The sequence below is a fragment of the Parasteatoda tepidariorum genome, chromosome 5, assembly GCF_982258835.1.
Source record: "Parasteatoda tepidariorum strain Cologne lab strain chromosome 5, Ptep-v5.0, whole genome shotgun sequence".
In the NCBI taxonomy this organism is placed as follows: Eukaryota; Metazoa; Arthropoda; class Arachnida; order Araneae; family Theridiidae; genus Parasteatoda; species Parasteatoda tepidariorum.
In genome coordinates, this window is record NC_141759.1 from 87,944,737 (window position 1) to 87,969,953 (window position 25,217).

General features: G+C 30.0%; 1 protein-coding gene and 1 long non-coding RNA gene across 2 annotated transcripts; both read right to left on the reverse strand.

Annotated features, from left to right (window-relative positions):
* Positions 1-2,562: 2,562 nt before the first annotated feature.
* LOC139426397 (uncharacterized) lies at positions 2,563-10,611 on the reverse strand. Its single transcript, XR_011637668.2, has 3 exons — positions 10,467-10,611; positions 6,624-6,699; positions 2,563-3,966 (listed from the first exon to the last, which is right to left on the reverse strand). It is a non-coding gene; the product is annotated as an uncharacterized LOC139426397 (long non-coding RNA).
* A 3,900-nt stretch (positions 10,612-14,511) lies between these two features.
* On the reverse strand, positions 14,512-23,134 carry LOC147809634 (uncharacterized). The gene is made up of 5 exons (XM_087162895.1): positions 23,048-23,134; positions 22,089-22,188; positions 21,813-21,876; positions 16,760-19,262; positions 14,512-14,529 (listed from the first exon to the last, which is right to left on the reverse strand). The coding sequence occupies exons 1-5, from the start codon at positions 23,129-23,131 to the stop codon at positions 14,512-14,514; spliced, it is 2,769 nt and encodes a 922-aa protein (XP_087019021.1). The 5' UTR covers positions 23,132-23,134.
* Between the last annotated feature and the right edge of the window lie 2,083 nt (positions 23,135-25,217).

Here is a 25,217-nt window from a genome sequence, read left to right on the forward strand (position 1 = left end):
ATAATGATTATGGACATGTTATTACCGGCAATTTGGAGATTGTGGGTGATTAAGATTTAATCAGCATTTTAAGTAAGGGTTCTAAATTTAGAACCAGAGTTAAAATGAAAAAAGAAGATTTTATTTTATCCATTAAAAAAGATCTAGATTTTTTTATTGCAAAAATTTCCAGAAAATATCATTGGCCCGTTGAAGGTTTTTTCTGAGTGGAAAGCTAAAATTATTGAAAGGGTTAAATTTAATTTATTTAATACCAGTTTTAGTTCATTTCCTAAAGGTACTTATATTGATTATGATTTGTCTAGAAAAGTTAAAAGTCTTAAGGATAAATTCATTGTTACTGTGGTAGATAAGGCTTCAAATAATTTCTGCATTATGTGTAAATATTTTTTTAAAAAATTGATTATTGGGGAATATAATGCAAATAATACTTATTTAAAATTAAAAGAAGATAAAAAAAAGTCATTGAAAAAAGAATTATTGCATTTAGTAAAAAATTAAAATTTAAGTTAAATAGGATTACATTTCCATATTTATTTCCAATTGTTAAATTTCATAAAAATCCGATTAAATTTAGGTTTATAGCATGTGGTACAAATAGTTATAATTCTGATATTAGTAAAAGGTTTTTTATTTTTCTAAAAATTATTTTGCTTAAAATTAAAAAAGAGAAAAATATTGTTATTGATAGTAATGTTGAAGTTTTGGATTTTATTAATAATAATGACATTTCCAGCATTAACACTTTTGATTTTGAAAATTTGTATACAAGCATATCACATGGACAGATTACTGAGATTTGTGAAGGTATTTATTTGATGAAAAAATTGATAAGTTTAACTGGTTAGATTTATGCAAGTTTAATCTTTTTGAGAATGTTCTTTTTAATGGTTTAGATTTTTATAAGCAAATTATTGGAATTCCACAAGGTAATTCCTTTTCTGGGGCTTTTGCCAACATTTTTTTGCATTTTTTTGAGGCTAAATTTCTTGAACATAAAGAACTTAATGCTTTCCGATACATTGATGATTTGATTTTGTTTAATTGTGATGATTATAATTTTATTTATAGTATTTATCCTGGTGATTTGGTCCTGAAAAAACTAATGAAAATTGTTTTAATATTGAATTTTTAGATTTTAAAATTGATATTGTTAACAGTTTTATTAAAATTGGTGTGTTTGATAAAAGAAAAGCTTTTAATTTTAATGTTATTTTTTTCTGCAACTTTAAAACTAATTTGTGTAGTAAAATATTCAAAAATCTTGTTTTTTCACAATTAGTTAGGATCAAGAAAATTTGCAATAATGTTGAAAGTTTTCGGGAAGCTGTGGATAATTTTTTAAATAATTTGAGTAAAAATGATTTTCCTTTTAATTTTTGTAATGTTAATTTTTTAATTAATAAAATGATTGATGGTTTCTAAGTTTTTATATAATTTTTTCTTTTAACAGGGCGCAATTCTAGTCTTAACTGAGCAGCCCCAGTTAAGCAATCTATTAATTTGTCTACGTATTTCTTTCTCCTGACCTTTTCCATTTCATTTTAAACTTCTTCTGCGCATTATAATAGGGGGCGTTGGTTTTTCAGCTTTTAGTGTTTTCTTTTCCTCTACTTGCTTTTGAAGTTGATGCTTGACCTGTGACTTAGTGAGTTTTTCTGATGATTTTGAATGATTTTCTTTTCTTAATTTGTTAATTATTTTGAATGTATCTTGTTTTTCCTGGACCTCTATACAAAACCATCGGGGTACTGAGGGAGATTTTTTAAGCATTTGCTTCTCCCTCAAATAGAAAAGGTTTTGTTTTTAATGGCTACCGAGGCCGGTACCCCCTGAAGACGTCGGCTTCGGTGGCCATATTTTTATTTCATTCGTTTCTTGTATTGATCTTTTTTCTGAAATTTCTGCTGCTTCTTAGCGCGTTATTTTCAAAGAAGTTTTATCCTTTTCGAATTTAATTATTTGTGTTTTCTTTCTGCATTTTCTTAGCACTAGTAACATTGTGTTTTAACGTGGCAATAATCTTTGCACTTAAAAACCTTCCTCCCCCAAAATAAAATTGTTTTATACACCAATGCATGATAAATCAACGGATCAAACAAATCTATATACGTTATTCTACTCTGGAAGTTATGCTTTTATGTGATGGAGAAGGGAGAAGTAGTTTTATAGTTATAGAATTCGAATCAATCTTACTGGAAGACCGTGCGCACTTGCAAACAAAATTCTGGTGGCCAAGACTGTACATGAAGGCAGCTATTGCTCAACACAGTGCAGTCGCAAGGCGTAGTACTATATAAGAATAAAAAACATTATTTTTTACATCAAATTTTCTGTGATTAAGATCTAAAGAAAAATAAAACACTGTTGGAAATCAAAATTTTATTAAATTGTTGCATTTAGATAATAGCCATTAATCTAGATATTTTTTGTTCTTGTAATTTTTATTGTTTTAAACAATTACAAAGTACGATAACAGAAATTAAACACAATGTAATAAATTGAGTATATTAATAATGTAAATAAAATATAAAAAATTATAAATTAAAGAAGACACAACAGCCCACTTTTTCAAATATTCTCTGTTTTTTTATATATATAAACTGGTAGCAAAATTTATGCTTTAATAATTCATTCATTTGATGCTATATATAAATATTTGAAAAAAGGAATAATAAAAATAGCACATATAAAAGCCTTGATAATAAATCGAGTACAATTGTTAGTGTTGACGAAAAGTGAACGAATTTCCCTTACAAATGATAATTCAATAGTTAGTTCTTTTTCACTGCAAAAGATTCTTTTAAGAAATTGTAGAAGTTGACAGCTATGCAGAAGGTAAAAATAAATTTTAAGCAAATGAAAATTTTTACGACACAATTTCATTCTTTCATACAAGATAACATATGATCAAAGCGAATATCCATTTTTTTACAGATATAAAAGTTACAGTAGATGCTTAACGACGAAATCGGAAGAGTATAGACACAACTACAAAGGATTCTATCTAATAGCAGCAAATATTATGCATTATTATTTTTTTCTTGAATAAATAATTTCGAATTGAAAATAAAATGACCACCAATATTTATAAATAAATTGTATTTATAAATAAATTGCATTTATAGATTAATAATATTAAACGTTAATGAAATTTGATTCATTTCTACAGGATGTTTCACAATCACAGTTCTAATCATAAGAGATTTTCAAAATTTTTGGTCTAGAATATAATAAAAAAAAACGTTCTCATAAGAGGCCGCAAATAAATATTTAAGATAGGAAAAAAAGGAAGAAAAAACCTTAATAAAAGTTAAGAAATATTTATTGAAGATAATGGTTTAAAAAAAAAATATGAAAACCAGTTTGATTGCAGGAAAAACGAGTAGGTATTTCCATTAATAACTTTCTCAAATGTGTTTTGCTTCCTCTCCGGAAGTAATACAGGTTTTGATGTTTTGAGTTTCTAATGGGAAAGAACGCCAGTTCACTATAGAACGACTTTTTTTTTTAGATTGATACAAAATGAGTGCCTCCATTTCAGTTATTAGATTGTCAAATTTTGATCGTATCAGTTTATGACCCGAAATCAGGTTATTTTTTTCAAACATAATTCCAAAAGTTCAAATCAAGATAGTGTTTACCATGCATCCTGAATTTAAAAATATTTCTTTTTTTTTCACAATCACTAAAGTAAACATGTTGCTAAGAAAAGAAATTTAAATAAATAAATATATACAAAAATAAATAAATAAAATAAAAACGTGAATGTTGAAGTTTTTCTTGAAGTCTTCCTCTTTGGCAAGTTTAAATAGCATCTTTTAGTTAGTTGTCCTTTTTGATTCTTTTCTTGATAGGGTAATAAAGCACTAAGCAAAGAGACTCGAAGAAATCAAACACTGAAACTAAACTCAATCCTAGCCACATTCCCATGTATCCTCCGATGTAGCTGAAAAGTTCCACCTCCTGTAAAATACAAGAAAAATAATTCGCTGGCGATGATTCCATTACCATTTTGTGAGGTATTATGCACAGTTACTCATTGCCCTTATTATTTAACTGACGGTGAATGCAATGAAAAATTAAAAGAACGCAAACTCATGTTTTGCCGATGTTCTTTTTCGAAGGCGGGCTACTTATCGTTATGTTTTTCCTTGTTGTCTTGAATAGTCTACTTTTTCCAGAACAAGCTGGAATGAAATGATTTTCTTACCGGTTTTTTGCCCAGATTTTACTGCTTTGAACTGGTCATGTAGATTTTTGTTTTCTATAGTAACTTTCGAGGACGAGCCATGTAGGTTACGGATTTCTTTATTGTATCTTCCGAGGAAGGACCATATAGATTCCCATTTTTCCATTGTAACCTTCTAGAATGGGCCAAGTAGATTTCCATTGTAACTTCCTAGGACGGGCTACGTAGATTACGTACGTGGTTACTTAATTTTGTTCAATTTTTTGAACCCTGCTGAAGCTTTTCATTTTATGTATATTGTTATTATTTTTCTTTCTGGTACCATTACTTATAATCCTATCAGAGTAGCAATGATCTAAATTTCTTTTTGTTTAAGTGATAGCAAAAATTGAAAAACATACATTTATATTAAATTATTTGTATTTATAAAAATTAATTTCACCTTAAAGTGAACATATTTGAGTGCAAAAATTATTTTAGGAACGATTTTTTAATGCTCAAGAGAAGATGAAGAAGCTAATTACTAAAAGTTTTTAAGCATACTTGACAACTTTTTTGGGTTTTACGAGAGAGTTTAGTTTTATATTAAATGTGGTAGTAAAACTTTCTGCTCTCATGCTTGATTCCTGTTTCAACAAATTTGATTTGATGTGCTTTGAATTACCTTTACATTTAATTAGTTTAAACATACATGAAGAGGACTAACTAGAGTGTTTCAACTGATGGCGAAAAGTTAATAAAGTATTAGCCTACAATTTCACTCCAATAGTTAGTTTACTAGCAGAGGGCAAAAGCTTTTTTGAAACTCGTAAAAGTTGGCAGTAATGTTTATATCTTAAATCATCAACTCTTTTATTTATTAAGATTCGCACGGTCCTTTAAAAAGTGATATCAACATAGTAATAAAAAAGTTATAAATTTATTTTTATTAGCTTTCACTTAAAAATTAAGTGCATTAATTCCCTGATTTCGCAATTAAATATATTTATTTGTAAATGTAAAGCGTAGTGGCGAATACCAATTTATAAATTTTTTTTTTCTTACTTTAGCTACCACTTTTTAAATTTTTTAGATACAGTACGATTCTTGTCTTGGGTTACTCGGGAAGCTCGAGTTGATTTTATCTATAATATATTCATATACATATGGACCAATACAACATACACAGAGATGCCAACTGCTCCGGACACGCCAAAATAATTAAAGAAACAGTAAGTAACTACAAGTAAATTTTGCAATTATTTAAATATTTTAGCTTACTTTTTAAAAGGTACAGCATGACATAAGTACTATACAGTGGTGAATTATATAAGTCTACGAATTATTCAGAAATAGTGGTAGATAAAAATCTACTAAATTGAATTTATTACATCATGAATCATAATTGATAAACTACCACTTTAAAATATATATTTGCTGTCCGGAGCAAGTTGGCATCTCACATACATTTGTTATAATGGAAATAATGTCTGTTATTGGCAGACTAATAACTTTTTTTTTTCTCGCCGGAAAAAAACTCTAGAGACGTTATTCTATTTTAAATTATAAGAAACAAAGCAAATCTCGAAAGGGCTTATCATGCTTTGTAACTGGACAATTCGAATATGGGATGTTTTTCAATCACCACCTTAAATATATAACATTAGAAGCTTTGTTAAAAATTATATAAAGTACATTATGGGTCTTAAATTGTCCAAAACTTTATCAACATCTGACAAATTACCATTGAGGAAAAGAAGGATTGAAAGCAGACACAAATTTTTGATTGATGGTAAAAATTAAGAGGAGTAGAAATGTAATTATAGAAATTAGTTTCAATTATCTGGAAATTCAACAGCTTCAATTTCTGGCAATTACACTGGTTTTGGTTTTTTTACTATCTCACTTCTGTAAATAGCGATAGATTTCCAAGCATATATTCCCTTCATTAGATATTAGCTATGAACCCTAATGTGCACCTAAAACTAAACTTTTTGGCGTTATAGTTCGTGGTGTGCCAGGGTCTTCTGTCCCTCTTCCAGCTTTCTTGATCTTGGGTTCTGAGATGCAGAAGCAGACTCTAGCCCAAAAGGGTTTAGTCCCCAAGTTGGTACTCATTTTATAGACCCAGAAAAAGAGTGAAAGGATGAGTCAACCTTGACCGGTCGGAGGATAGAGCCCCATATCTGTGTCACGGAAGCGTGAAACCCTACAACCTTGCCATTGGGCGTGATTTAATTTATGACAAAAATTCTAAAAAAAAAAAGGAATTAAGAATGGTAATTATGGAACACCATGTATATGAGCTTCCCCCTCTGCTTATGCAGAATTAAAATTTAATATGCTTATTAATAATAAACTATTTTTGTTTTCACTGATTAGAGTTTACTACTAAAATGAAATTGTTATTGGCTTAAAATAAGCCTTTCAATTTCAATTATCTAAAACTTACCCTATACTTTGGCTCATAAATGCGTTCTGTTAATCTGAAGTTTCGAAAAAAAACTTGGAGGGAAATGAATCCACTTCTGAAAAATATAGCAAAACTTAATATTGTAAACAAACATAAAGAATTTTTCAATCTAATGATATAGTCAATATAATGATTCAATCTAATTTTTCAATCTAGTGATTCAGTCTAATGATATGCACAATCGGATTGCACAGTTGTGCAATCTAAGTTTGTCAGAATGAAGTTATACAATCGGATAGAAAGAAATGAATTTATACAATTGAAATGAAATTATACTATTGGATTGCACTGTTGTGCAATCCGATTGTATAATTTCATTTCACAATTGGATTATTCAACTTGGAATTCATGGAATTTCACTTTTTTTTAATATTCTTTTAAAGGAATATACTGTTTTTTTAAAGGCCTGGATAAGTATTTGTTTCAATCAAAATTCTTATTTCAGTACTTTTTACACTATTATTTTTTTGGTAACATTTCGGCGTTTTTTCAGCGTTTGTGTAGTCTCTTTGATGTTAATCAACAGTGTTTCTTCCTCGCTCTTTCAATTGTCGGTATTGATCATGCATTTATTGGGAATATTAAATAAAATTTCGTTTGATAACGCTGGGTAGCATAAATTTCTTTTTTTATTTATAACATCACTTCTTTTGTACATGAAATTTTAGAACGGATCTTTGATATTTTCGCGTTGATGATTTTAGATATGTAATCAGTTTTCTACACAAGGTCAGTTTTTTTCAGCAATTTAATAATGTATTCCTAACCAGGGGCCTTACCATGAACTACCGGGAATGGAATGAAGATTCCCGGCTGGAAGTGAAACTGGGAAAGTTTGGTTCCATGAATGCTCAATACCGTACCATGAACACTCCCTTGGAATCAGACATTCCACGATAACTCGCTCTCAGGGCGTGGCTAAAATTGTTAAAATCACACAATGATTGGTTAAAATCACACAATTTACTTTAGATTTTCTTTTTGAGTTTGGCAGCATTAGCATGAGTAAAACGAAACGAGCTTCTGCTATTTAGATAATATTTTTGACTACTTATTGTTTTATTTTTATAATGTTTTTTGTTTTCATTAGACTAAAAGAACATGAACTGCGAACACTTTGAAATATTCTTCAATTTATTATACATATAGTTTTATTAATTAAAAACTATCATATTTATCATGTATAATTCATAAAATAAATCCTTTTTTCATAATAAATATTTCTGATATATCCCTTAATACGTTTCATTATTTATTTTAAAAAGTACAACTCTTAAAATAATGATCATATTTTAATGAATTAAGATTCAAAATTTCGTGGCTGAGAACTGCAAGTAGATAGATTACTAATTATACTAGTTTTTAAATCTAAACTAATTTCCAGAAAGAATTCAAATTTTATCAGACAAAACAATTAACGCTTACCTTGATCACTTTGAAAATAATTTAATTTCAGAAAAGTTCATTAGTTTTCAATTAAAATTGTAACAATATGAATGACTAAAAAGTTACTACTTTGCTTATTACTTTGGTTTATTTGTTACATTATAAAAGTGACTGTTTTTACTGATAGTTAAATAAATATGTTCACAAGAAATTAATTTCTAGATCTGCGTAAATTTTTTTTCGTGATTTGCAAAATCATTTTACGTATGAAATACTTAAAAATTATAGTTCAGGGAACTACTTCCGCAGCTTTATTTTAATGGAAGAATGAGAATAAAAATTTTTAAAATGAGTAAGAGAAGAAATAAATACAAATTTCATAAATATTTTTTGAAATGTTTTTATTCTTTTTCGTATTTCTTATTATAAATAAATTGTTTACTTTATAATACATCATGCCTGTAAAAAATTCTTTTAAATGTGCTGCCATTGGTGTATAGTATAAAGAACTATCGTTCGAAAGGAAGTTAAATATTGTTGAATTAAAAGTTCATCGAAAGAAAATTAAAAAAAGAAATTATTGGAACTTCAGAAAAAGGTATTGGGCAAGTAATACATCCCGTAATAATAACATAGAAATAGTAACAATTATTATATAATGAGAGCATAATTATTTTTAGTTTGCCGTAATTTCTTAGTTAACTCTGAAAGTATCTTTTCGTTCACACGGACTAATGAAACAAAACATTTTTCTTTTAATTATCGTCTTGAAAATGGCTCGGGCACGTTTATCTTTTAGAAATTTTGTTATCTTCTCTTATGAAATAGAAAAAAATTAAGACATTCATCGACGAAATATCGTATTTAGTCCTTAAAAATTCATCATTCCCTCCTTGGAACGACGATTCCAGGTGCCGGAGACTGGTTGGAATGAAACCGATTCCAATTCCAGCCAAGAAACTCTTTCCAAGGTGTTCGTGGTAGGGAAAAATAATTCCCGTTGGAACGTGACGTCATTCCCAGATGGAATTTCATTCCATGGAGCTAATGGTAGGGTTCTAGGATGTTTTAAAATTGGCTTGAATGACTATTGTCTTCACTTCTCCGCTACATAAAAAGTGGTAGGAAAAAGCGATAATACATTTCAGCTTATGATGCAATACGTTAAGTTCGCATATTTTTTTTCTTAAGTGTTATTTTTAAAGGAATGGACAATTCTTAATGTATATAGATCTACACGTTTTTATAAACTTGTACACTCAGTCAAAAATAAATAAAAAATATCATTTTGAAAAAAAAAATATGTAGCTTGTGACAAAAATGGGATCCATCCTTTTAAAAAGACGGTCGAAAAACTTCAATCGCTAGTTTTAGTTTATAAAAAAAAATAGTGATATAAACATCTAAATCTAAACAACTTCTAAACCATACAGCATTAAAGCATTCAGATCAGGGGTTTCCAACTTACATGAGGCCGGGGGCCACAATTAAAAACACTGGGTCAAAACTTTATCAAAATTTTATGTAAGAGTCTTTTATGTTTGAAGGCACATTAAATATTACTGTCAGATTTTTATCAAGTTGTACAAAACAAAAGTATTGAATTACAAACTAAAATAAGTAGATTTTTAAAAATACTTAGTTGTTACTAATAATATTTTTGAAAATATTAAATAAATAATAATAATTCGGGCTACAATAACTTTAATGTGCACCTATGTATTAAACAATTAATGTGCAACAGATATCTAATTGTTAAGATATAAAACTTTAAAAAGGTTGGTATTAAAATTCACGTAGTACCACACAAAATGTTCAATGAGAAAATTGAGTTTTGTCGGCTGCAACCACGAGAGAATAAATATTTACATTTAAGATTTACAAATGTGTGTGTGTGTAAATATTTTCGTCCAAAATGAGTGGTTTCAAAAAGTTAAATAGGAGAATTTCTTCAAGAAAATTTATGATACAGACGCATGCTGAATTATATTCACAAAATACTGAAAAATGAAATAAAAAAGAGCAACATACATGATTATTTTTGTATTTGAATAAATATTTTCTTGGATGCAAAACCCGAGAAATAAATTTGTTTGCACCGTTGGAATGTTAAATTTCATAGAAACGAAGAAATTAGGTTTCTATTAACGAGAAAAGTATTTTAAACCCATATAGATTTTTTACGAAAATTGTCCGCAAAAGAATGACAACTAATATATTTTAGTTCGCGGGCCATAAAAAAAGGCTTCGCAGGCCGGATGCGACCCAGGGCCACCGGTTGGAAACCCCTGATTTAGATGAAGCTAACCCTATCTAAAGCATCTTCATGATGTGGAGTTGTTAGAAATTATGGTATGAAATTATTTTTTTTTTAATTTTTTTTTTTTGCATCCGTAAACATTTTTGTTATCATAAAATTATTCCTTTCTTACTTACCTGCAAGCTTCATCCTCTTTGTCACACTGAAAACAGAAAGAATGGTGTTGAAGTACGAAATTTGTAAAAAAGGAAGTCGAAAAATTAAGGGAGAAAAGTAAAGTTGAAAAGTAAAGAGAGAGGAAAGTCAAAAAGTAAAATTGTTAAGTAAAGAGAGTAAAGCCGAGAAGTATAGAGAAGAAAATTTTTTTTCATTAGCCTATTTAAGAAAATGTCAATCCTCAGACTAAAAATATATGAACTCAAATCAAACTTAAATTATTTTCCGAGGTACAACCAAAGCTCTCGCAAGTTTTGAAAAAGGTTGAAAATTGATTTTAATGCTTTTAATTCTTTACAGAATATTTTTTCTCGACCCAGCTGGTTTTAGAAAGATTCAATTCTGCCCATTTTTCGTACTTGAAATTGAGACCAGTTAAAAATAAATGGAATCAAAATTAAGCTTGAATCTGATGACTCGTTTTCGAGATACAGTGAACTCTCACTTATGCAGCGGCGTAAGGGGCCAAGAGAAAAAGGCGCATAAGTGAAAGAGGCGCATAAATGAAAATCTTCAAAATTCTAAAACGCAACGTAAATTGCAGTGACAATATGAATAAATATGTTTCTAAAAATTTAATGTTAATATTTATACTGTTTTGGTATTTACTATAATTATACAAAGAAAAAATTTAACATACCTTAAGACAATTTATTTTCTTACAAAATAATCTTAATACATGTTTGTATTTGTTTTTGCCGACGTTATTCAAAAACAGTTTTTTCCAGTTCATATAAATGGGATAAGGGGGAGTTTCAGAAGCAAAATTAAATTGTAAATAGTCAGGAATAGTGTCTAAAGCTTTCAATACTGCTGTGTGATTTAGAGGAACTTTAACATCTCGTCAGTATCATCCACCACGTTCTCATCATTCACAAGTTTTAATTAGATATAAATGAACAATTCTTCACAAAAAATTTGAGTTTTATGGGAGGGGTGAAACATCACATGATAAATTTCTAAGAAAAGTACTTGACGTCATAATATGCTGCACAATAAGTTGTTCAAATATTTCCCTCACTAAACAGATAACCTCCTTTTATGTACTCATAATGTCCATCTGATTGCAAATAAGTGATCGCGGTCTCTTTCAGCTTTCGTATTCCAGGTGTCTTAGTTTTCTCGAAAACAGCATGGGAGTAAAACTAACCTCTGGACAAGAGGAATGGTCATTTTCTAAAAGATGAATGAGCTTTCATTGTTGTTGGTGTAACAGATAAGACACCCTATTCAAAATTTTACAAAGAATGCCTTTCCAGAAACAGCAAAAATGAAAAGGTCACAGGGGGAAGCAAATTCAATAGGATCTAACAACATATATTTCTTTTTATCTGTAACAAGGATTGCTCATTTGCTTCATTTTTAATTTAAAGCATTTTTTTTTAAAGAAAAAGTATTTAAAGGATTAAAAAATTAAAATACTAGCCTAAAATTTCGGTGCATAAGTGAAAAATTTATTTTTAGAGCGACGCATAAACAAAGGATGTTTATTATTATTTTCCTATCTAATGTACTGGGACCTATAAAAATCGTCGTATAAATGAAAAAGGTGCATAAAAGAGGTGGTGCATAAGTGAGAGATCACTGTATATAAAACCAAGCTCTAACATGCTTTTAAAAAAATTGGTAATTTGATTTTCATGCGCCTAATTTAAAGAGATTCTTTTTGAAATAATTTTTCCAACATTTATAGCTGATTTAAAGGGGGACCCCTACCTGAATATTTCAAAAATTCGAATTTTTTTTGTGCATTTTTCGAATCTTTGTACCCTTCCTAATGTCTGTCTAAAACGATTTCTCGGTACCAAACTTCATTTGGAAGTTATACCGGAAAATAGAGAGTCGTCGCTAAGCAGGTAGAAAGGCCCGTTCGGCCGGATTAGGAGGGGCGACATTCTTTTTGTGTCTCATCCGTTCGGTTGACTGTATATGGAAACTTATTGTAGGCATTTCATTTATCGACCATTATATATATGAAATTAAACGTTTTCCCCTACCATAAGTCAAAACTTTAAACGCGTTTTTCTCAACACGCTGTTTTTTGACCTGGCTTAACGTTTTTCTCATGATCGATACAACGAAATAAGCTGTTCTTTATTTTAAATTACGTTAAAATATATTCTTTATAAGGTAGCATAGGATTTTTTTGATATTTTAATATATTTCGATTTTATATTAGTATTTTAATGAATAATTTTTTAATGAAAAACTTGACTTTTTATTTAAGTTGCAGCCATTTTGGTAATTTTGCGAATATCAAGAAACCGCTATGCTACTCTTTAGATAACGTCTTTATGTTTCAGAAAATCTAAACAAAATCATTTTCCTATGTTTCAGGACTTCTAAATCCATAAGGCCAATGAGGTGCTACTTTTTGATGACCAGTCACACACGGAGCTGCCACCAACTTATTTTTTATTATTTTGTAAAAGAAAATTTTTTAAAATAGACTTAAATTATAGCTAAATAGCATAAAAAACAAGGAGTCTCTGCATTGTTCCTATTACTTAAAAAAAATTCAAGAAAAACGTTAATATTTTACCATCTCAGGGTGGGGTCCCCCCTTAAGAAAATGACGATTTCACATTCATTAGTAACTTCAACTGAAAGAAATAAAAAATAAATAAAATTAAAATTTAAATTTCCTAATGGTTTGGTAAAGTTGTCAGGTACGAAATCAAACATTGAGTATATTCATTTCACTTCTTATTGAATTTGATTGGAATAGATATAAAATAACGGGAAGGAATATTTTTTAGGTTGTTGCAAAGTAGTTCCTATCCGAATTGCACGAAGAGTAAAGTTGCAGAGGAATTTTATTATCGCCAAGTTCAATGTGATCAACTGACAAAACGATAAAAAACCAACACGCTCTTTTCTGTATGGCATATCGGGCACTGGCTGTTGAAATTACATGATGTCTATATATATATTTCTTTTACACGGCGACAAGAAAAAGCCTCATTACAACTCCCCGAATGGCAACGCTAGAAAATCGACCAATGATTGCCGCTAAAACTGACACATGTTAAATCTAGCTGAGGTGGCTCAACATATAGCGCTTTTAAAAACGGAAACTGAAATAACCAGAGAGAGCATTCTCACCAAATGTGATCTCTTCTGAAATTCACCCTATCAGCTGCGGCAATCTCATACTATTAAGCAAGGCAGAAGTGAGTAGTCTTTGTCGATAGATCGCTATTTTAGTATTTTGTCGAAAGCTCTTTTTTTTCACGAATTTATATATTACGAGTTTACTAGACAATTTTTGATTTATATCACGAATTATACTATAGCACATTTCTAATAGGTTTAACGAATTACATGTCATTTATTTGAATTCAAATTTATTTTAATGACTTAGTATTTACTAAAAAGATGTAATTTTTTTTATATTTTTTTTATAAAAAAGTTGTTATATGGATTTGAATGATTGTTTTGAATTCTCAGAATTTTGTGCAATTGCAATGTACCTAAGTTAGAAGTGAGCGAAGCGATCTTGGTTTGCGAAGCAAACCATATAAGATTGCGTAGCAATTTTCGGGGGTTAGCGAGCGTGAGCGAGCAGGGGGCGCAGCCCACTAGTTTTCATAATTTTCCTTACCACGTGATGAAGGAACTGTAGCTCGTCGTATTTCACTTCATATGTTTCCTCGCTAGAAAAAAAAGCTCAGTGAATTTTTTTTTAAATAAATAAATAACAGTATAAATAGCAAACTTAAGTGCCACTCTATAAAATAATTTGCTGAAAACATAGCAGTTGGCAGTGGAGCAAACCATTTCATTTCTTTTTAAAGCAACCACAATGACTCACTGCTGACTACAACGACTGCTTGCAAATTGTTAACACATCATGATGGATGGGATAGGGGCCGTTTCGCGGCCCAGTTACCCAGTTAGAGACTCAGGACTAGACTATAAAATATTTCAATTTATTTTTTCAAAAAAAAAAAAAAAAAAAAAGAGGAAGAAGAAGAAGAAGAAAAAATAATTTTATGAAAATAGTCATGTTCTGATATAAACCTAAATACAAGTTTCAAAAATTAAAACTGATTTAAAAAATTTAAACTCTCGGTAACCCTACATTTCTGTGATCTATTCCACGGGGCTCCAGGGTTCAGCGGAACGCCATTTGTGAACCATTGCTCTATAGCAGGGTTGGCGAACCTTTTATACACCAACGAGCCATTTTTTCTAAAAAATTGTTTAATGAAATCACAGACGTGCGGTCAAATAATTTTGACTTCATGATTATTGGGAAAATAATAATACTAACTACTATCAACTTAAAACTCTTTATTTACATTGAAAAGAAAATACATTTTGTAATGTCTCAGTTATACGCGTAATTCAACTTAAAGTAGCATCAGTGGGACTTCTGTTATTGCAGATTAAATGACAAATAACTTATAGGTTGTAAGATATTAGTTTAAGCAAGACTGTTGATTTTTTTGCTAGTTATTCACTGTTAGCTTGTTTTTTTATGGTTATTAATTGTTTTTTAGCATTAATTGTTAATTTTTTTATTAATAATTGTTTATTATTTTGTTTTTTGTGTATTTTAATTTAATTGTTACAAAGCTTCATAGTGTGTGACATTTGTGTAATAACAATTTATAGTGCAATAACAATTGTGATCGGTGACGTGCCTAAAATATTGTGTAGCGTGCCATAAATGGCACGCGTGCCATTGGTTCGCCTTCCCTGCTCTATAGGATAATAATTTCAGGGTGTCAATTTGTAAAGGTAGTTTTTCATACATTTTCTATACTATCCACTCAAAAAATATTTGTAATCATCTACACAGTAAAATATTAAGGTGCGTTCCATTTTTGTTTTCACTTTTTATCACACTGTAAGTGGGTCATACGTTTTTGAAATTTGTGCGAGTTATTCGAAAGTTTAAAAAGTAGTAGCAAAACTGCTTCGTTTCCGCTCTATTTTTTTAAAGAAATCATCCTTTCGTGATAACTAAAAATAAAAAATGATACAGTACATTTGTAATCAGCATATATGGCAACGTTACTTTTTAAAAGCAACGAGTAAATGTACAAGTATTTTTAAAAAAAGTAACGAGTAAAAACTTCTTATTTTAAAAAGTAACAATTATAATTTTATAATATAATCTTATAATATAATTTTAAAATTAAATACAATTTTAATATCAAACTTCTAATAGATTTGCACGAAAAAGAAATTTTATCTATTGATTTTAATTTTTAGTTTATTATTTTTATTTATGTAAATTACCATTGATTTAAAATTGTTTTACTCTATAGAAACGCGTTTTAAAAGCACAAACATAAAAAAAGCCAACACAGGTTTCAGATAGCTTTGTGATTTTTAAATACGGTGATATGATCTTTCAGATCTCGGGGTTTCATTCATTACAAAACGCCTTCAACATAAAATATATTTAATAACAAGAAGGATGATGATGATGGTACAGTGGCATGGAGGAAACTGATTAGAAACTAACGATTTTACATTGCTGCGCAGAGCGCCATCTATTGAGTATTAGAAATAATTAATATGGAGAAATAAATAATATTAACACTTCCCCCCGATGAACTCTTAGTTCATAACAATTTAGTCATTTCATATATTAATCAAAGTTATTTTTCTCAAATGTAAGGTACCAATATTTAAAATATAATATAATCTTACCTTTTTACAATATGAGCCCTTCTTAATTATATAAAGATTATAATGCAATAATATTAATTGAATTCTTAAAATAATATGTTTCATGAGCATTAGTTCAAACCTTTAACAAATAAATGAAATTATTTAAATTTGAGTAAATATCAATTGATGAAATTAAATTATCATATCATGAATAATAAATCAAGCAATTTTCACAACACAAATTCTTTCACATGCAAAATATTTCAATTTTAAACAAACAAACATTTAAACAAGAAAATATATATGTATGCATGTTTTCTTTAAATCAAAAAGTTCAAATAATATCTTAAGATAAACTTAATTTGTAAGTTAAATGAATATCTTAAGTAATATTGTAAAATAAAATGTTCAAATAATAATAAATGTGAATTTAAAGTTTAAATAGAATGTTCATATTAATTTAATTGTTCACTTCTAAATTATATAATAAATTTATAGGACGTTTTATTATTGACGTATCTGTTTTCAAAGCACTTGCTCTTATTTTGTTATCACGTCCTTGAAATGTTTCCACAATTTTTCCAAGTTTCCACATTATTCCTTTTGAGGAATAAAACTCACTCACTTCAGAACTGCTCAAAATAGTCCACATTTTTTTCAATTCAAACTCTGCTCGTTTGAACGTCTGAGCATTGTCTGAATAAATTACAGAACACAGTCCTCTTCTGGAAATGAAGCGACGAAAAGCAAGTAAAAATGCTTCAGTTGTTAAACTGGAAACAATTTCCAGGTGTATCGCTCGTGTAACTGCACAGGTGCATAGCATGATGTAAAACTTACTGTCAGAATCTTTCACAAATAAGGGTCCAGCAAAATCCAGGCCAGTAACTGAAAATGGAGGTGACTGTTCTATTCTGTCTTTAGGAAGAGGAGCCATGATTTCTCTTCCTGATCGAACATTGAATCTTTTACATAAGACGCATCTTCCAATTATTGACTTAATAAATTGCCGACCTTTCGGAATCCAGAATTTCTCTCGTACCTGTGTTAATGTGTCTGAAATACCAGAGTGTAGGGTCTTTTCGTGTGCTTCTTTCACTATCAGTTCTGTAAATTTAGTTTTTGATGGTAATAGTATAGGATGTTTTTCATAATAGTTCAAATTGGAGTGCTGTAGTCTTCCACCCACAAGTAGAATCCCTTTGTCAGAAATGAACGGATTTAAGTCTCTGATTTTTGAGCACTTCTGTAAATGTTGTCCTTCCTTTAAGCAATCTATATCCTTACTGTAGTTCTTTGCTTGTACGTGTCTCAACCAAAGGTTTTCAGCTTCTTCTAATTCTTCTGCAGTTAAAACATTTTTGATTCTATCTTCTTTCTTCGCTCTCAAATTCGTTATAAATCTTCTAATCCAGGCTGTTATTCGGTAAACCTTTTTAATAGAACTAAATTTGTGGATATCGAAAATTGAATCGTGAACATTATTTTCACTTCCATAATTAACTGCAATAAATTTTGATCTCTTTTCTCCATCTACATCTGCTCTTCTAAAATTTTCTTCGTTTTTCGGCCATTTTTCTTCGCTTAATGTCAACCATGTTGGTCCATTAAAAATAATTGCACTTGAGAGCAAATCATTAGCACTGCATCCTCTTGATATGATATCAGCTGGATTATCATTTCCCTTTATGTACTTCCAATTAGTAGGATCTGTTAAAGTTTGGATCTCACTTACTCTGTTTGAAATAAATGTCTTCCACTGATTTGCATTTCCTCGAATCCAACTAAGGGCTATGGTTGAGTCAGAATATAGTATATAGTTGTTATTTATTTGAAACACCTTCCTAAAAGTATCCAATAATCTGGAACCTATAAGAGTGGCCATCAGTTCCAATCTTGGTAGACTCAACTTCTTCAATGGTGCAACGCGTGCCTTTGAAGTAACAAAGCTTACGTAAAAATTTTGATTTCTTTCATATCGAATATATGCAATCGCTCCATACGCCTTCTCACTTGCGTCACAAAATATAATTATCTTATAATTCCCTACTTCAGAACAGCTATCTTCTTCATGAAAATAATATCTTGGTAGTGAAAGTTCCTTTAATACATTTACTTCCTTATACCATTTTTCCCATTTCAGTCTTAAAATGTCTCCGAATTCCTCATCCCATTCTAAGCCTTGTTCCCATATTTCTTGAAGAAGAATTTTAATTCTAATCGTGAATGCTGTTATATATCCCATTGGATCAAATAATTTCGATGATATGCGTAATACGCTTCTTTTAGTATTTTTCACATTTTCCAAAGAGTCAATTAAAGAACTTAAATCTAAATTAAATTCATCCCTTAAAGTATTCCAAATTAATCCTAAAACTTTTAAAGGTACTGTTTCTTCACTAGGATATTTTTCAAATTTTGTGTCTTGCCATTTTTGGCATAACGCCTTAGAATTACTCTTCCACTTCCTAAGATTTATTGATGCATCCTTTAATATTAATTTAGTGTCCCTGGATAATAGTAGTCCATCTTCAATCGTATTTGTACCAGTAATAAGATCGTCGACATACAAATTTTCATTAAAAACCTTACATGCCAAAGGATGAGATTCTTCATAATTTTTGATATGATACTTTATTGTTCCAGCCAGTAAAAATGTTGATGATTTTACTCCGAAAGTTACGGTTCTATTGCGAAAAACCTCAATTTTCTTGGGAGGGAATTGCTCTGACCAAAGAAATCTAAGATAGTCCCTATCATGTTCATCAATTAACAATTGTAGGAAAGCCTTTTCACAATCAGCAATTATTCCTATTTTAATCTCGCGAAATTTTAATAGTAAAATTAAAAGATTAGGGTTTAGATTGGGACCCGATAATAAGTTATCATTTAGAGAGTAGCAATTTTTTTCTTTATCCGAAGCATCAAAAACTATCCGTAACTTTGTAGTTTGTTTATCATTTCTAATTACTGGATGGTGAGGTAAGTAATAAACCATATTTGGAACTATTGATTTATCATTAACAGGTTCTTTTATTCCTTCCGATAATTGTTCTTTAAAAATACTAGCATAATTATCATGCAAAGAAGGATTCTTATTAAAACGCGATGTTAAACTACTTAACCTTCTTTTAGACAAATTAAAATTGTCAGAAATGTTTACCTCATCTTTAAATGGTAATTTAACTACGTATCTGCCATCCTGAAATTTTATATTTTGTTCAAACTGTTTTAAAGTTTCTTGCTCTAAAGGTGTATTCTGAATTTTATCATTTATGCCTAAGCTTTCAATATCCCAAAATTTCCGTAACTGTAAATTTATATCATCACAAGAATTATTTTCATTAGTTAATTCTTCACAATTAAATTTTTCCTTACAATAACATAAATTTTCAATGATGGAGTCATTTTTTAAATCTGAATGAGTAATCCCAGTTACGCTTCCGCCGAGTAATGTTTCGACATAAAACAAATCTTTAGTCAACTCCTTTATGTACCCAGTGTGGAGTTTCCAATAATAATCTGCTCCAATTAATATATCAATGGAATTTATTCCTTTCGAAAGACATAAATCAGTAAGCGCAAAATCCTCAAGCAGCAACTTTATTTTATTATTATGCGGTGGGAAAGAAGCACGTGTTATGGTACTTGAAACCAATAATTCGAACTCTGACCTTCGAGTAGGATATTTTTTATTGCTTATACTCGCCTTTACTATATCAAATGTTTTTTCTTGCGGTTCACGGCTTCCAAAAGTATAAACTAATAAATTTTCCTTTCTTATTATCGGGAGATTAAGCTTTTGAGCTAATTCTCTAGTAATGAATGACCTCATCGATGCGGAATCAAATAAAATATTTATCTCCTGCGTTTTGTCTGCCAAATGTAAATTCGCAACACATGTTTGTAAAATCACTGATTGAAATTCCCCCTTTTGTCCCTCTTCGACATGAAAAACGCTGGCTACGACTGTATTTTTCTCTGCGGTTTCTTGCGAACTTTCGTTTTGAGTTTTCGGAATTCCAAAACAAATTATTTCGTGATGAGATTTACTATTACATTTTTTACAAGGACTAATTTTACTCCTACATTGTGAACTTAAATGTGATTTACGGAAACATTTAAAGCAACGACCTTCGCGCATTAATCTATCTCTTTTTTCAGAAACCGACATTTTTTCACAAATAAATGAATCATGTTCTGATTTACAAAATACACAATTAAATTTTACATTAGTAGCCAATGCTGAAGCTGTGGGAATATTCGATCTGAATTGTTTTTCTTTTGTTTTTCAAATCATCGTATGAATCCATAATTTAAATCAATTGCACTCACCTTTAATCAAATTCTTAGCTCCAGGTTGGTGCGCCAATATTAAATACGGTGATATGATCTTTCAGATCTCGGGGTTTCATTCATTACAAAACGCCTTCAACATAAAATATATTTAATAACAAGAAGGATGATGATGATGGTACAGTGGCATGGAGGAAACTGATTAGAAACTAACGATTTTACATTGCTGCGCAGAGCGCCATCTATTGAGTATTAGAAATAATTAATATGGAGAAATAAATAATATTAACACTTTGGGGCGCCAATTTTAAATACGGTGATATGATCTTTCAGATCTCGGGGTTTCATTCATTACAAAACGCCTTCAACATAAAATATATTTAATAACAAGAAGGATGATGATGATGGTACAGTGGCATGGAGGAAACTGATTAGAAACTAACGATTTTACATTGCTGCGCAGAGCGCCATCTATTGAGTATTAGAAATAATTAATATGGAGAAATAAATAATATTAACAGTGATCTTTGAGCTAGTAAAAAATAATTGAATGTGCAGTATAAGTTGAAACAGAAGGTATTTAAACGCGAAGTTAGCTGTGAATGCATATATATTGCACATTAATTTTATAAATCAAAAAAAAAAACATAAGCGTTTTTTTTAATTGAATTTTTTTTTAGAAAGCTTACCGAGTTTTAGAAAAAAGTAACGATTTCATTCGACATTTTCGTTACAAATACTTGTACTTTTTCCCTAAAAAAGTAACGAAAGTACAAGTAAAAGTACTAAATTTAAAATGTAACGAAGTACAAGTAAAATTACGTACTTTTTACTTGTACCGGCGGTACAAGTAACGAAAGTAAGAGTACTGCCATGTATGGTAATCAGTACTACAAGTGTTTGTCATAATCATTTTTTATAATTGAAGAGGTTGCTATAGTGACAAGTTTGCTTCAACTTTTATGAAATCTTGCCTACCACTTTTAACAATTTTAATCAATAACAGCAGTAATATATATTTTTTTGCAAAAGTTCTTCCGTAAAAATGTGTAAAATTTTTAAGGTCAGTGGAATAAAACTGGGCTGTCATAATAAGGAATTTTTTTTAAAGGGATCGCAATACTAAGAAACAACTACAAGCCTGCCAACTATTATGCTTTTTGCAAAATATTCTGCAGAGTGGAAGACATGGCTATGATTACTTGCAATTAAAGGAACAGTTTGATGCAGAAGGTTTGATGCAAAAATGTCAATTTGTGAGAAAGTATTTCTTATTATTGTATTGCCTCAAGCCTTCCCAAAGGAATGTGACAATTTACTTTCATTTCGCTAATCAGAAAACAAAAAGATCTTAAAAGTAATGAACAATTCTTTTGACTTACTGGCATGCAGGATGACACATTGAATTACAATGCTCCAAAATTTCCTTTGTCATAGTTGTTTCATCTGCAAGTATTATATCAAAATTGAGGATTAAGTACTGTGAGTACAAGCAAGAATTGATTAATGATAAAATATGAGTAAATTTTCATGCACTAACTAAAAAAATAATAAATTTAAAACTTTAGTAAGGTTTTTTCTTCAAATTTAGTAGTAATTAAAAATGTAGAAACTTGTACTTTAAAAGGAACATTAATTAGGCAAAAAATCAAACGTACCCTTTTCACATAGTTCTTCCATGTGCGAATACGTAATTTGATCATCTACGCATAATCCTGCAGAACGAATTTTGTCCAATTTACAATATTCAATACATTCCTATATAAAAAAAAAATAAGTTAACGAAGCTAAACATTTCGTAAAATATGATCCCTAAAAGCTTAATTTTAAAATACAGAATAAATGTGATTGTTACAGGCCCAAAATTTATAGCCATCTCTCTACGGATTTATTTCTAAAAAAAATTAAACTTAAGCTTGTGAATCCTCCCACTTTCATTTGAGCATAAAAATTGTAGAGCTAATCATGGTAAATCTGCAACGTAAAGGGATTCTTATTTATTATTAAGAAATGCATCAATTGCTGTTTATACCTCCTATAAACGCATTCAAAATATCTAAAAATATATCGACAAAAATTAATTAAATAAAATAAATAAAGAATGGATAACTTAATATTTTCCACAAGAAAAACTTTTTTTTGACTTTGACGTCAAAATATTTTTCCCGCATCATTAATTAATGTAAATAAAGATTCACGTAAATGATTTTGGTTTCATTTAGTAGGGGATTAGAGTGTTAGTCATTAAAACCACGTAAATAAAGATTCACGTAAATGATTTTGGTTTCATTTAGTAGGGGATTAGAGTGTTAGTCATTAAAACCACGTAAATAAAGATTCACGTAAATGATTTTGGTTTCATTTAGTAGGGGATTAGAGTGATAGTCATTAAAACCACTTAAATGATTTTGGTTTCATTTGGTAGGGGATTAGAGTATTAGTCATCAAAGCCACGTAAATAAAGATTCACGTAAATGATTTTGGTTTCATTTAGTAGGGGATTAGAGTGTTAGTCATTAAAACCTGGAATATGCTTAATATATCTTAACTTGCAAAACTACAATTAAAATAATTATGCAACGAGCAATTTGAAATTGAAGAAAAATTCTGTATTTACCACTTCTGTTAGAGGTCCTGTACCATTGTTTCTTTTCCACATTTCAATATAGTCAGTACAGTTGGTACTGTAAGGATATGGCATTCTTAGAACTTGAGTCTAAACGCAATAATTAAATAATTAAGTATTACGATGAGTTTGCATGTAAAAAAAAAAAGAAACCTAATTGGTTGATCTATACATTCTTACTTTATTCATTTCTTGAAGTATATTAAATCGCAATTTCAAGCATAATGTTTACTGTATTTTAGATACTGTATTACTTTTTTCTGATGAAATTACGTCAATACAATTTTGTAATTCGCACTTTTCGAAAGTTATATGAGCATTATATATTTGTCTCTTTTTGCATTCGTAATAAATATCCTTGGTTTTACGCAATTTATGTAAAATTATTTTAAGCATCATAGCCGGGATAGCCTGGTTGATAGGGCACTGGACCCATGTCTAAGAGGTCGTGGGTTCGATCCTTGCCGGCCGAAGACTCCCCGAGTAGTAAATGGCGACTGAATCTCACTAAATCTGTCGAGTTTCAAAGTCTATCCATATTTCCATAATAAATCAATACCTCTGGGGCACTGAATTGGAGATAGATCGTTCTCTGATTCAGGTCAAAATTACGATCTGTGGAGGAATGAATGGATGTATGAATGGGTCCGCCTTATAAACGGGTGTGACGTATGGGTGTGGCAGAAGTCGAATTCTTGACCATAGATGGTGCCACTGGAAAACAAAAACAATCGCACCCTCTCTACCTAAATGGCATACGTCAACAAGCATCATTCAAATCGGCCCTAGCAGCAAAATTAATTATTCAGCCAATATAGCCTCCCTGTTGACCCTATATAGGCCATTCTAGGACCAATATTAAAAATTCTAGGCATCCTAAAATTGTTTCCTCGGTGCAAGTTCTTATAGTGCCAATTTTGAGCTAACATATGGGAGCTAAGGTAAAATTGTTGCTATGGGATGTTAATTAGTTTAAGCAATAATAAAATTAAATTTAAAATAAATCTAAAAACGGACAATGTAGCTTTAAATGACTTTCTTACAGCCATAAATCGTATAATTTTAATGTTTTATATTTTTGAAAATGAAATCTGAGGAAGTTTTAAAAATTATTAAACATTATTTCTACTAATTTAGTGTTGACGAAATATCACGAGTATCGTCAAAAGTATTTTAAGCACAAAAGAAAAAGAAAACACAAATCAAAAATTTAGCCAAAATTACAAGATGGCGAGGAAGGAGAACTCTTCAGTTGTAAATGCAGGGCTGTTGACTGCTACGCTTCTCTTAAAATATTTTTATGAGTGGTAAAGAATTAAAAACTAAAACCTTCCGATTTTCCGGTAAAGTAACCAAAATTTTAAACGTCTCAACACTGGAGATCTGGAGTAATATTCGATTCATATTGAATTTTAAATCATTTAAACTAGTTCATCATTCGTAATAGTGTTTAAAATAACTCAAAATCAAATTTACAATACGTAAAATAATACCAGGCCTGCTAATTTTCTACGCTTTTTGAAAAAATTTCTTTTAGCATTAGCTAAGTTTATCCTTTAATGTAGTATTCTTTTTCTTATAAATTTGATTTAAAGTTATTTTTTACATTCACTGCTTATAAATGTGAATGATATGAAAGCTTATAATAAAAAGTCACGTTGTTCCAACCCACTCGTGTTGAGGTTTTTAAAATGTTGGCGAAATTACCAAAAATTCTGTTAACTTTAGTTTTTAATTGTATACTACTTAATAAAATATTTTAGCAAAAAGCGTAGTAGTTGGCAGCCCTGTAATACACTAATACATAAACTTAACGCCGGCCAGGTGGCCGAGTGGTTAGCGTGTCTGACTGCGGAGCCAATGGCTGCGGGTTCGAATCCCGCTCTGGGCATGGATGTTTCTCTCTCTGTGTTGTCTTCTGTTGTGTGAATGAGTGAATGTGGCCCACCCTATGAACGGGTTTGTGGCAGTATGGCGTGGGTAACGCTGCTCGCCTCCGTAACTTTGGTTCACAGGTGCCCACTGGGTAACGCTAAATGAGTAACAATTCCGGCATCTTCTATGGCGAAGAACGAAAAGTTCAGTGCCTGCCGTTATTAAAAAAAAAAAAAAAAAAAAAAAACTTAACTACCGCTAGAATAATTTTTCACGAAAAGCGTAA